The sequence below is a fragment of the Urocitellus parryii genome, chromosome 2 (assembly GCF_045843805.1).
Source record: "Urocitellus parryii isolate mUroPar1 chromosome 2, mUroPar1.hap1, whole genome shotgun sequence".
Classification (NCBI taxonomy): domain Eukaryota; kingdom Metazoa; phylum Chordata; class Mammalia; order Rodentia; family Sciuridae; genus Urocitellus; species Urocitellus parryii.
The window spans coordinates 226,351,074-226,364,838 of NC_135532.1; the positions used below are offsets into that span (position 1 = coordinate 226,351,074).

At 44.9% G+C, this 13,765-nt stretch overlaps 1 protein-coding gene across 10 annotated transcripts in view; it reads left to right on the top strand.

Annotated features, from left to right (window-relative positions):
- The window catches only part of Dip2a (disco interacting protein 2 homolog A), a 97,649-nt gene that overhangs the window by 14,994 nt on the left and 68,890 nt on the right, over positions 1-13,765 (top strand). For all 10 annotated transcript variants that reach the window (XM_026379838.1, XM_026379842.1, XM_026379840.1 and 7 more), the window contains exon 2: positions 9,875-9,946. In XM_026379838.1, coding sequence (XP_026235623.1) covers positions 9,875-9,946 — 72 coding nt within the window. The remainder of the gene's footprint in view (positions 1-9,874; positions 9,947-13,765) is intronic.

Genomic DNA, 13,765 nt, shown 5'->3' on the forward strand with positions numbered 1-13,765 from the left:
CACTATAGGAAATACTGCAAACCTTCACACTGAGCAGGTGCTGCTGGTCCTTAGAAGGTGCAGTCCAGCTGCCCCCAGAACTCAGCTTGACCCGGAATGTTAGAAACTGTTGGGCTGGGGATGTGGCTCCGTGGCAGAGCATGCCCTTTATCATGTGTGAAGCTCTGGGTTCAACCCCCAGCACTAAAGAGAGAGAAAGGGGAACAGAAGCTGTTGGACATGAATGACTGGTTCATATTTAATTATCTTCTAATTGTGAGCTATTTCAAACATACAGAAAACTTATGAAGTGTCTGGTATACAAACCCATGTATCTACCACCTAACTTTTCAAAAAATTAAGATTTTGCCACATGAATTTCAGATCTTTTTTCTTTCTTTTTTTTTTTTTTTTTTGGTACCAGAGATTGAAACCAGGGGTGCTTAACCACTGAGCCACATCTCTAGCCCATTTTATTTGTATTTTGAGACAGGGTTTTCCTAAGTTACTGAGGTTGGCCTTTGAACTCGCCAGCCTCCCGAGCTGCTGGGATTATAGGTGTGCATCACTGCGCCCAGCTCAGATCTGTTTTTACAGAGTTGAAGCACTGCTTTCGGATTCCATCTCCTCCCTGCCCAGCTTCTCCCCACTTCCCACATGTTGTCTGCATGTCTAAACCTTATGGACACGATGCCCTGTGAACCCTTGGAACTCGCGTCTCAGTGTCTTAAGGTCAGATTGTGTTGGTACACTAGCTCTGGCCCATTCTGACTGACTGACCACTGTGGTGTATTCCCCCAGGGGTGTTTTTGTTTTGCTTGAGATGAGGTCTTGCTGTGTTGCCCCTGTGGGCCCCTGACTCTGGGGCTCACTGATCCTCCTGTCTCAGCCTCCTGTGTAGCTGGGACTGTTTTGTAAACAAGTAGAGAACGGGCAGTTTGAAGTAGGCCCCAGTATCACTCATGGGCCTTGTGGGCACTGGTGTCCCGGAGGCACAGAGGCACGCAGCACTATGGGCAGGAACTGTGAGAGCCACTATTGACCCCCAGGGGCCATCACTGGTGTGAAGTGGTCAGCATGGGGGTCTTCCCTGGGAGAACTGGTCCAGGCCCCCAGGTGGCACTTGAAGCCTTGCTCTGCACCAAGATGATATAAGTCACTGGGAAAGAATGGCCAGGCTGAGTCCACAGTCATTGACCTGCGGCAGGTTGAGGAAACACAGGCATCTTAACTACTGTGTGTGTGTGAGAGAGAGATTGGTTGTCCACTGCAGTGTTCACAGTGGTGGCCACAAAAGTAGCAAGTCCTCATCCCTGGAAACTGGAATCAGTGCTGCCTTATTTCTAGAAGGGATTTTTACAGATTGTGATTAGGGATCTTGCTTGAGATTTCCTGGTAGATCCTTTGTGTTGTCACAGTGTGCTTGGTAGGAGGCAGAGGGTCCTGTGAGTGTGCAGGTAGGAGGACTGGCAAGCCAAGGGAGGAAGTCCAGCAGCCCCAGAAGCAGAGCAGCCCAGGGTGGCTTATCCTGGAGCTCTGAGCCAGGCTAGGGCTGCCGTGAGACTTGATTCAGACTTCTGACCCTTGGAACTGTGAGAGGATAGATTTCCCTTAAGATAAGCAGGAAGGTCACCAGCCCCCACGCCTGGTCTGCACAGTCCTGCAGGAGGAGACATCTCTCTCACTATTCTGCTTCCTCCTTAGGCTCTGAATCACTGTCTTCACCTTCTGTGAGGTTGGTGCCTGGGCCTCCTGTGTAAGAGGTTCCCGGCCTCAGGGCAGGAGGACACTTCCTGTGTATGTTATTTTTTAGAGGTGCTGTTGTTCTCTGGACCATCTGGAGCTGAACTATGTGAATGAAGTGAGAGAAGTCTTCATTTTTGTCCTTGTGCGTCCAGGACCCAGGTTTAGGGAGCTGCAGTTCCCCTCTGCTGGGGACAGGATCTGCCCCCACCTCCTGTCTCCTCAGCTGCTCTCTGTTTCCACAGAGACTTCAGAATAGCTTGTCCGTTTTCTTTTTTTTTTTTTTTTTTTTTTTTATTGGTCGTTCATAACATTACATAGTTCTTAATACATCATGTTACACGGTTGATTCACGTGGATTATGAACTCCCGCTTTTACCCCGTATACAAATTGCTGTATCACATCAGTTTCCCTTCCATTGATTGACATATTGCCTTTCTAGTGTCTGATGTATTCTGCTGTCTGTCCTATTCTCTACTATCCCCCCTCCCCTCCCCTCCCCTCCCCTCTTCTCTCTCTACCCCTTCTACTGTAAATCATTTCTTCCATTTGTATTATCTTGTCTTGCCCCTCCTTTCCTCTTATATGACATTTTGTATAACCCTGAGGATCGCCTTCCATTTCCATGCAATTTCCCTTCTCACTCCCTTTCCCTCCCACCTCTCATCCCTGTTTAATGTAAATCTTCTTCTCAAGCTCTTCGTCCCTACCCTGTCCTTGTTTACTCCCCTTATATCAAAGGAGTCATTTGGTATTTGTTTTTTAAAGATTGACTAGCTTCACTTAGCATAATCTGCTCTAATGCCATCCATTTCCCTCCAAATTCTATGATTTTGTCATTTTTTAATGCAGAGTAATACTCCATAGTATATAAATGCCACATTTTTTTTATCCATTCATCTATTGAAGGGCATCTAGGCTGGTTCCACAGTCTTGCTATCGTGAATTGAGCTGCTATGAACATCGATGTAGCAGTGTCCCTGTAGCATGCTCTTGTTAGGACTTTAGGGAATAGACCGAGAAGGGGAATAGCTGGGTCAAATGGTGGTTCCATTCCCAGCTTTCCAAGAAATCTCCATACTGCTTTCCAAATTGGCTGCACCAATTTGCAGTCCCACCAGCAATGAACAAGAGTGCCCTTTTCCCCGCATCCTCTCCAGCACTTATTGTTGTTTGACTTCCTAAGGGCTGCCAGTCTTACTGGAGTGAGATGGTATCTTAGGGTAGTTTTGATTTGCATTTCTCTGACTGCTAGCGATGGTGAGCATTTTTTCATGTACTTATTGATTGATTGTATGTCCTCCTCTGAGAAGTGTCTGTTCAGGTCCTTTGCCCATTTATTGATTGGGTTATTTGTTATCTTATTGTCTAATTTTTTGAGTTCTTTGTATATTCTGGTTATTAGGGCTCTATCTGAAGTGTGTGGAGTAAAGATTTGTTCCCAGGATGTAGGCTCCCTGTTTATCTCTCTTATTGTTTCTTTTGCTGAGAAAAAACTTTTTAGTTTGAGTAAGTCCCATTTGTTGATTCTATTTGTTAACTCTAGCGCTATGGGTGTCCTATTGAGGAATTTGGAGCCCGATCCCACAGCGTGTAGATCATAACCAACTTTTTCTTCTATCAGATGCCATGTCTCTGATTTAATATCAAGCTCCTTGATCCATTTTGAGTTAACTTTTGTGCACGGCGAGAGATAGGGATTCAGATTCATTTTGGTGCAAATGGATTTCCAGTTTTCCCAGCACCATTTGTTGAAGATGCTATCCTTCCTCCATTGCATGCTTTTAGCCCCTTTATCAAAAATAAGATAGTTGTAGTTTTGTGGATTGGTTACTGTGTCCTCTATTCTGTACCATTGGTCCACCCGCCTGTTTTGGTACCAGTACCATGCTGTTTTTGTAACTATTGCTCTGTAGTATAGTTTGAAGTCTGGTATCGCTATACCGCCTGATTCACACTTCCTGCTTAGTATTGTTTTTGCTATTCTGGGTCTTTTATTATTCCATATGAATTTCATGATTCTTTTATCGATTTCTACAAGATATGCTGTTGGGATTTTGATTGGCATTGCATTGAACTTATATAGGACTTTTGGTAATATCGCCATTTTGATGATGTTAGTTCTGCCTATCCATGAGCAGGGTATATTTTTCCATCTTCTAAGGTCTTCTTCTATGTCTTTCTTTAGGGTTCTGTAATTTTCATTGTATAAATCTTTCACCTCTTTTGTTAGGTTGATTCCCAAGTATTTTATTTTTTGGGGGGATATTGTGAATGGAGTAGTTGTCCTCATTTCCGTTTCAGAGGATTTGTCGCTGATATACAGGAATGCCTTTGATTTATGCGTGTTGATCTTATATCCTGCCACTTTGCTGAATTCATTTATTAGCTCTAATAGCTTCTTTGTAGACCCTTTTGGGTCTGCTAGGTATAGAATCATATCATCTGCAAATAGTGATAATTTAAGTTCTTCTTTTCCTATTTTTATGCCTTTAATTTCTTTCGTCTGCCTAATTGCTCTGGCCAGTGTTTCGAGGACTATGTTGAACAGAAGTGGTGAGAGAGGGCATCCCTGTCTTGTACCAGATCTTAGAGGGAATGCCTTCAATTTTTCTCCATTCAGAATGATGCTGGCCTGTGGCTTATCATAGATTGCTTTTACAATGTTGAGGTATGATCCAGTTATCCCTAATTTTTCTAGAGTTTTGAACATAAAGGGATGCTGTACTTTGTCGAAAGCTTTTTCTGCATCTATCGAGATGATCATATGGTTCTTATTTTTAAGTCTATTGATGTGGTGGATAACATTTATTGATTTCCGTATATTGAACCAACCTTGCATACCAGGGATGAATCCTACTTGATCATGGTGTATAATTTTTTTGATATGTATTTGAATCCGATTCGCCAGAATTTTATTGAGGATTTTTGCATCAAGGTTCATTAGAGATATTGGTCTGTAGTTTTCTTTCTTTGAAGTGTCTTTGTCTGGTTTCGGAATCAGGGTGATGTTGGCCTCGTAGAACGAATTTGGAAGTTCTCCCTCTTTTTCTATTTCCTGAAATAGCTTGAAAAGTATTGGTGTTAGTTCCTCTTTAAAGGTTTTGTAAAACTCTGCTGTATACCCATCCGGTCCTGGGCTTTTCTTAGTTGGTAGTCTTTTGATGGTTTCTTCTATTTCCTCTATTGTTATTGGTCTGTTTAGGTTGTCTATGTCCTCCTGACTCAATCTGGGCAGATCATAAGACTTAAGGAATTTATCTATGCCTTCACTATCTTCTATTTTATTGGAGTATAATGATTCAAAATAATTTCTGATTATCATCTGTATTTCTGAAGTGTCTGTTGTGATATTGCCTTTTTCATCCCGTATGCTAGTAATTTGGGTTCTCTCTCTTCTTCTCTTCGTTAGCATGGCTAAGGGTCTGTCAATTTTATTTATTTTTTCAAAAAACCAACTTTTAGTTTTGTCGATTTTTTCAATTGTTTCTTTTGTTTCAATTTCATTAATTTCAGCTCTGATTTTAATTATTTCTTGCCTTCTACTTCTTTTGCTGTTGTTTTGCTCTTCTTTTTCTAGGATTTTGAGATGAAGTATGAGATCATTTATTTGTTGGTTTTTTCTTTTTTTGAGGAATGAACTCCAAGCAATGAATTTTCCTCTTAGAACTGCTTTCAATGTGTCCCATAGATTCCGATATGTTGTGTCTGTGTTTTCATTTGACTCTAGGAATTTTTTAATTTCCTCCTTAATGTCTTCTAGAACCCATTGATCATTAAGCAACCTATTGTTCATTCTCCAGGTGATGCTTGATTTTTCCTTCCTTCTTTTATCATTGATTTTCAGTTTTATTCCATTATGATCAGATAAGATGCATGGTATTATCTCTACCCCTTTATATTGTCTAAGAGTTGCCCTGTGACATAATATATGGTCTATTTTTGAGAAGGTTCCATGTGCTGCTGAGAAAAAAGTGTAATTACTTGATGTTGGGTGGTATAGTCTATATATGTCAATTAAGTCTAGGTTATTAATTATGTTATTGAGTTCTATAGTTTCCTTATTTAACTTTTGTTTGGAAGATCTGTCCAGTGGTGAGAGAGGTATATTAAAGTCTCCCATGATTATTGTATGGCGGTCTATTAGACTCTTGAACTTGAGAAGCGTTTGCTTGATGAACATAGCAGCACCGTTGTTTGGGGCATATATATTTATGATTGTTATGTCTTGTTGGTGTATGGTTCCCTTGAGCAGTATGAAGTGTCCTTCTTTATCCCTTTTGATTAACTTTGGCTTGAAATCTATTTTATTAGATATGAGTATGGACACTCCTGCTTGTTTCCGCAGTCCATATGAGTGGTATGATTTTTCCCACCCTTTCACCTTCAGTCTATGAATATCTTTTCCTATCAGATGCGTCTCCTGTAGGCAGCATATTGTTGGGTCTTGTTTTGTGATCCATTCTACTAGCCTGTGTCTCTTAATTGGTGAGTTTAAGCCATTAACATTTAAGGTTATTATTGAGATATGATTTGTTCTTCCAGCCATATTTGTTTATTGATGTTACTATACCTGATTTGTTATCCTCTTTGACTACTTTCCCCCCTTTACTGTCCTACCTCCCATTGTTGGTTTTCAATGTTATTTTCCATTTCTTCTTCCTGTAATGTTTTGCCAAGGATTTTTTGAAGAGATGGTTTTCTAGCTGCGAATTCTTTTAACTTTTGTTTATCATGGAAGGTTTTAAATTCATCTTCTATCCTGAAGCTTAATTTCGCCGGATACACGATTCTTGGTTGGAACCCATTTTCTTTCAGTGTTTGAAATATGTTATTCCAGGATCTTCTAGCTTTCAGAGTCTGTGTTGAGAGATCAGCTGTTATCCTGATTGCTTTACCCCTAAATGTAATCTGCTTTCTTTCTCTTGCAGCTTTTAAAATTCTCTCCTTATTCTGTATGTTGGACATCTTCATTATAATGTGTCTAGGTGTGGATCTCTTATGATTTTGCACCATCGGCGTCCTGTAGGCTTCTAGGATTTGGGATTCTGTCACATTCTTCATGTCTGGGAAGTTTTCTTGTATTATTTCACTGAATAGATTGCTTAATCCTTTGGTTTGGAGCTCTGTGCCTTCCTGTATCCCAATGACTCTTAAGTTTGGTCTTTTGATATTATCCCATAGCTCTTGAATGTTCTGCTCATGGTTTCTTAGTAGACTTGCTGAGCTATCTATGTTCTTTTCAAGTTCAAATACTCTGTCTTCATTGTCTGATGTTCTATCTTCTAAGTGATCCACTCTGCTGGTAGTATTCTCAATTGAGTTTTTAAGTTGGTTTATTGTTTCCTGCATTTCTAGTATTTCTATTTGTTTGTTTTTTATTACCTCTATCTCCCTGTGAAATTGATCTTTTACTTCCTGGATTTGTTTGTCAATGTGATCTTTCATTGTCTGATTTTGCTGTCTCATGTCTTCCTTGAGACTCCAGATCATCTGAAGCATATATATCCTGAACTCTTTATCTGATATTCCATCTGTTGCAGCTATTACCTCTTCTAAAGTTGAGTTGACCTGCATTGCTTGTGATCCTTTCTTTCCTTGTCTTTTCATACTGCACGCGCTTCTTTCTGCTTGGTGCAACTGTTGTGTTTTTGAAATTTACTAGCCTGAAATCACCTCTTCCGTAACTGAATGAGCTGTGATCAGTAGAACATGGGGATGATTACATCATCTCTTTGAAATGGCGGCTGCTGTCCTCCTCTGTGGTCCGACCAGTGTCTGGAACCAAACTGGACCGCTTCTCTCCTCTGTCTCAAAGCTGAAACTCAGCCCTAAGCGCTGCCAAAGTCCTAGCGCCAAACCGCTAGAGGCCGTTCACAGACTCAGGCCTGCGGGGCCCAGTCCAGCCGCCTCCGTGGCTGGCGGGATTGTGTCCCTGCTCCGCGTTGCTCCAGACCGGTTGGAGGGGGGTGGGGTGTTAGGAGTGTGGATCCTAACTCTGAACCACCAGAGGCCGATCACAGACTCAGCCCTGCAGGGCCCAGATCAGCCGCAGCCGTGACCGGCGGGATTGTGTCCCTGATCCTCGTTGCTTCGAACCGGCTGGAGGGGGGTGGGGTGGTAGGAGTGTGGATCCTAGCGCTGAACCGCCCGAGGCCGATCCCAGACTCAGCCCTGCAGGGCCCAGATCAGCCGCCACCGTGACCGGCGGGATTGTGTCCCTGATCCGCGTTGCCGAGATTCAGTCGCCTGGGACAAACTGACCCCTCACACAGACTTACTAGTTATCGGCAGGTCTCCTTCCCGTGGAATATTGTTAGAAGATCTTCAGCAGGTCCCATGCAAGTGTATTTATGTGTCTCTCTGATCCTGTTACTGCGGAGGTATAGAAAATGCTGCTTGCTCGCCGGCCGCCATGTTGGATCCCCCTGAGCTTGTCCGTTTTCATGTATAAAACCTGTAAGACTTTTGATTGGACTGACTGAAGATCCTTTGGTAGAGAAATGACGTCCTTGCAGTTTTGAGTTTTCAGATTCATGAAAGTGGCATATCTGTGCATTTCCTTGGGTCTTCCTCAGTTTATCTCTGTAATGTTTTTTGTTTAAGTTCTTGAGCATGTCGACTGTGGCTATTTTAAAGAACCATGTGTACATCTTTCTGTTATCCTTTCTTATAGTCTTGAGCCAACAGAATCCTTGTCTGCATTAACCAAGAGCCTCAAACGTTTTTGGTGTGCATCAAGGGAGAGTGGAGACACAGGAGAGCTGTGGGGAGGGCCCAGCTGTGTGGGCTGCTGTCCTCAGTGGGCTCTGGAGGAGGCTGGGCTGCGTAGTGGGAAGGGCTTGTGGCAGCCCAGCCTGAACCTGAGCAGCTGCTGGGCTGTGCCGCAGTCCTGGCTTTCCAAGGCCTCAGGCTCCTCTTCTGCATATTAGTGTGCACCCAGAGTTCCCAATGAGGCTCAGCTTAGATATGGGCAAGCACACCCTATAGTCAAGGTAAATTCAAGAATTCATCTGAAGGAAATACTTGGGTAAGCACTCAGTGAATGACAGCAGCCCCTGTCTTCTGACTACCCTCACTGCTCGTGTTGTCTAGGGAGGGATGGTAGATGGAAGCGAGTGGAGGAATGCTTACCAAACACTGAAAATTTGAAGAATAGTAGCAGTGGAGGTGGTACTAATATGCAGTTGTACTTAAAGCTGGTTGTAAATTTGTTATAATATGCATTTTTGGCCTAAAGAAAGTCTACAGAAAAACATTGAAGATCCACTGTTAGCGTTTCTAGTTTTGTGTAGGAACCAAATAGCAGCTTAGATCAAGAGTGTTCCCATGGGCTGGGGTGTCGCCTCACATGTATGAGGCCCTGGTTTGGATCCCCAGCACCACACCACAAACAAACAAACTGGGTTTCCTTGAAGACCTGTTACCTCTCTCACTCTTGGGTGGCTTAATGTGCTCTCAGCCTATTCTGCTCTGTGGGAATTTATTGGAGCATCAGTCCTTTTTCCCAGGCTCTCACCCAGGGATGCTGGTTGGCCTGGGGGGGTCCGTGTCCTGTGGGCCCCTTTTTCCGATTCTTCTAAAACTGGAACATGCACGAAAATTATGTAAGGAGTTTGGTGAATGTCGTAGGGAATACTGTCGATTTGGGGTATGGCCCCAGTCTGCATTTTTGACTAGCTCCCAAGGGATGCTGCTCACAATTTTTAAAAATTCAAGTATTTTTACCTATAATAAAATCTGCCCTTCCTGGCTTATGGTTCTGAGTTTTTGACAGATGCTTACAATTGTGTAACCACCACCACAGTTGGGCTGTAGGACAATTCCACCACCCAGCTGTCCTGTCCTCTGATGAAGTCCTTCCCCCCTCCGAGCACGGGCAGCCCTGTCTACTCCAGCCTTGTGGTTTGGCCTTCCAGGGCCATGTGCGTGGAGTAGCTGGTGTGCAGCCTTTGAGCACAAGGCCTGTCCATGTGGCTGTGCGTGCCACCAGTGTTGCTGCTTTGGCTGAGTGATCCACCTGTGGACCGAGCCACCCTCCCACTTGGAAGATGCTAACATGGGGTCCAGTTTTTCAATTATATGTCAATTTTTAGTAAAAAAATTTAAGGTGTAGAAGAAATGTAATTATCTTTTCCCTTGTTGTTTTAGGTGACATCACTCAAAAAGGGTATGAGAAGAAAAGGGCCAAGCTCCTGGCTCGCTACATTCCGCTCATCCAAGGTAGGGTCTCCACCAGTAGGCGTTTCACAGCATTATACTGCTCACTAAGCTTGGCTTGAAAACTGGATTTGGATATAAACATATTTTATAAAGGACTGGAAAAGTGATGTGTCTGACATTAGATAGTGGGATCCAGAGGCCCAGACTGTGATTGGCAGCCCTGATGTGGTCAGATCTCCTTCCAGGTAGGACTTGCTGTTACCTGGGGATGGCCAGGCACAGTTTTCTCACTTGTGCTGGGCGGACGTCATAAAACCATCTTCCCACGCTACGTTGACATTTCAAGAGTTTTCTTTTGTGTGGCACTTCACAGGCTAATTCCAAAATTCATATCCACGTGTAGGTGAAGGCTTCTAAAATATGCTCCAAAAAGGACAGCATAGGAGGGTTTGCCTGCCAGATGTGGACAGTTGTTGTAAAGCTGTGGTCACTATGGGACTTTGCAGTGGTGGGCAGGGGCAGCCCAGATGCTGGTGCTCATGCTGCAGACCTGGCCCATGGGAGAGGTGGCATCCCAGCTGGGTGCCCACATAGCTGCCTGTCCCTGTGTGAAGTACGACACTGGACACACAGGTCAGTGTAGATGTGTGAGGCCCAGTGCCAGATTCAGACACCGTGCAGCCTGTGGAGGGCCTTAGAGGAGGTCGTCGCTGCTGGAGGTGGAGGGGCTTCTGACGTCACAGGAGGGGAAGGTGGAAGAGTTGGACTGTGTTAAAATCCACAGTGTCTCCCTCAAGAGACGAAGAAGACAGGCTGCAGAGTGAGAGATGGTCATGGCAGATGACTGTGAGGACTGGCACAGAACATCATGCAGAGACGCACTGTCCGGTGGGACTCGTTGTCTACTGCAGGCCAGTGTGCCTACGAAACAGCATCCTGCTGGGTGAGGTTGGGCAAAAACCTGAGCCTGTGTTTCACAGAAGCAAACCCCAGGAGCACCTGAGGAATCAAAGTGCTTGACCAGCCCATGGCCATGCTGCGAGGATCTGGCGGGACTTGTGGTGGGATTGAGCAACTGGCGGCTCCCTCCAGTGTACGTTTCCAGAGGCACTCTGTGCCCTCAAGGACACTGCCCTCCACCAGCAGAACTCACCCACAGGGTGACATGATGAGAGAAGCCCCTGCAGAGGGACATCGCCAGCCCAAGTCAGGAAAGCAGGCCAGGCTGAGCTACTGAGGAATGCTTGCTAGCTGGTAAAGGTAGGGGAGCAGGGGAGGCCAGGCACCAGCCGGCCCAGTCCTCTACGAGGCCGGGAGTGAGTGTCTGCCAACCTGTGCCATGCTGCTTAAGTTGCAGGTGTGCCACGTCCTGCCTGTTGAGAATGATATATTTTATAATAGATCAACAAAAAGAGTGGTGAGGAGACTCTTTAAATGCTCACATATGTATTCATGCAAAAAAACCCAAACAGAGTCAAATTGGAATTGAAGGAAACTTTGAAACCTCTTAAAGCCTGTTTGCCAAAACTCAGCAGATACACACTGAGTGCACACGTGGCCTGCTGCTCCCACCCTGGGGGTGAACACACACTCGCAGAGCCCACTCCCTCCACGCTGCTTTGGTGACCACAGCAGTGGAGCAGAAGGCTGCTGTCCCTTTGTAGGTGACCGTTTTATAACTCGGAAACCCAGGTGACTGCTTATTATTAGAGTTTTCAGTTTCATAGGTACAGAGGCTGCAGACATGCAAGAATCAATGGCTTTTCTCAAACGATATTACTCTTTTGAAGTTTGAAAAATATCTCATTCCCAACAAAATAAATTGTCTTATTAATAGATTTGCAAGAAATAATAAATTTACATTAGAATCATAAAATATAGGCCTGGGGTTGTGGCTCAGTGGTAGAGCAGTTACCTAGCACATGTAAGGCACTGGGTTTGATCCTTAGCACCACATTAAAACATAAATAAAATAAAGATATTCTATCTATATATAACTAAGAAAATATTTTTAAAAAAGAATTATAAAATCTATTTTGAAGAAGTAACCAAGACCCTAACATATGAAGAAACATGAAAGTTTTCTAGTGGAAAAACAGTATTGTTAAACTGATAGTTTCCAAATCAGTGTGTGGGCGTATTGCTTTTCAGTCTGAATATCAGTGGATGGTGTTTTTCTTAAAGTTGGAATTGGAAGCAATAATCTGCAGAAGGAGAAAGAAGAGTTCTGAGAGTAGCCAGTACAATTCCTGAAACAATGCTAGTGAGGAAGGCCTGATTTGGGAGACACTAGCCTTTCTGGTAACCTCAGGTGGGGACAGTGGTTGGGTGCACGAGAGGTCTGCAGTGTGCCAGCAAAGGTCACTCAGTGGTGTCCTGCCCTGGAGAACACCATCAGTGAGCAGGGACTTCAGAAGATCAAAGCTCTGAACGTTCTTAACCATGAAAGTTGCAAACACCAGGAGTATGTGAGAGTAGCCTTCAAGTGGGGTTGTCTTTGCAGGCAAAGCTGGAAGCCTGGAGGAGGAGAGTAAAGGGCCGGGGATGAGTGCTAGGCCGGGGGCGTGGAGGGTGTACTTTCCTTCTGAAGGGTTGAGAGCCATAGCCGAAGGGGCCCCAGCAAACTTCCAAACAGTATTTCTCTTTTGAAGTTTGAAAAATATCTCCTTCCCAAGGGCTGGGGATGAGTGCTAGGCCAGGGGGTGCACTTTCCTTCTGAAGGACTCATCAGCCAAGTAAAGTGAACGGACATTCAAAGTGGAGGAAATGGAGGCAATGAACATGAAGATTTGTCCACCTCGTGAGTGGACGTGGACATGGACATGCATGCAGATGGAAGGAGCCATCTCTCTCTCATCAAATGGCCAGACATCTTACCTCTTATGGTGCCTGGTGCTGTCAAAGACATGGGGAAATGCACTTTCAGACCTCGCTGTGGGAGTGCACATCACTGTGGCAGATGACCTCTTGATGGCTGTGAAAATTAAAAACAGGTTTTCTCTTTGATCCTGTAGTTTCAGAGTGGGTTTTGTTTGTATGTTTTTTAAATATATGAGTCTGTCCTGGAGGCTGGAAGTGCTGTGTTTGGGAGTATCAGCACCAGGGTGTCCAGCGTCTGTACTTTACGTTGGGTCCCTCCATCATCCCAGAGCCCACCCCTGTTCACAGCACGAGTCCTGCTCTGTTCTGTTGATGTAGGTATGAACACACATGTAGACACGCGTGTGCTTGGGCTCTGAGGAGCTTGGCATGATTTCCAATGTAACACCATAGCTGGTGTTTGAGCAACCCCTCTACAGCCTCGGTCTGCCTCAGTCACCTCAGAGGTGCTCACTCCACCTGCCCAGCCAGAGTGGGAGCATGAGCCTGGCCTCCCCTCCGGGCTGTTGGGCCCACAGACTCCTGCATGGCTCCTCAGCATGTGGCTCCCTGTGCTGGACTTCAGGAATCCTGGTGGAGCCAGGTAGGGCTGTGTGGCTTCCCATGACCAGCTTTGGAAGTCACATGACATTGCTTCTGCCACTCTGCTTGTCACAGTGGCTGCTGACCAGGTTTGAGTAGGGGTAGACTCTGCGTCTTGTCAAAGTCTAGTCAAGAGCCATGGGGGCCGGGATGCTGCTGTTCAGTTAATGAGACATTTTGGAAGAGAGGCCTGAGGTTGAACACATTATTTTTGTTGAATCCCAACTATTGGTTTTGCTTTGCTCTGTTAACAAGTGTCACACCCACCATCAGGACTCAATCAGCAATGAGACGGAGGGTGATCCTGTGCACCTGTACCCTGCTCACCATCCTCAGTGGCTGTGGTCAGGGCTGGTGAGGCATGTGGAGAGGGTGGCCTGTTTCCTGCTGTTGTGCAGAGCCCGGCTGTGGGAGCCG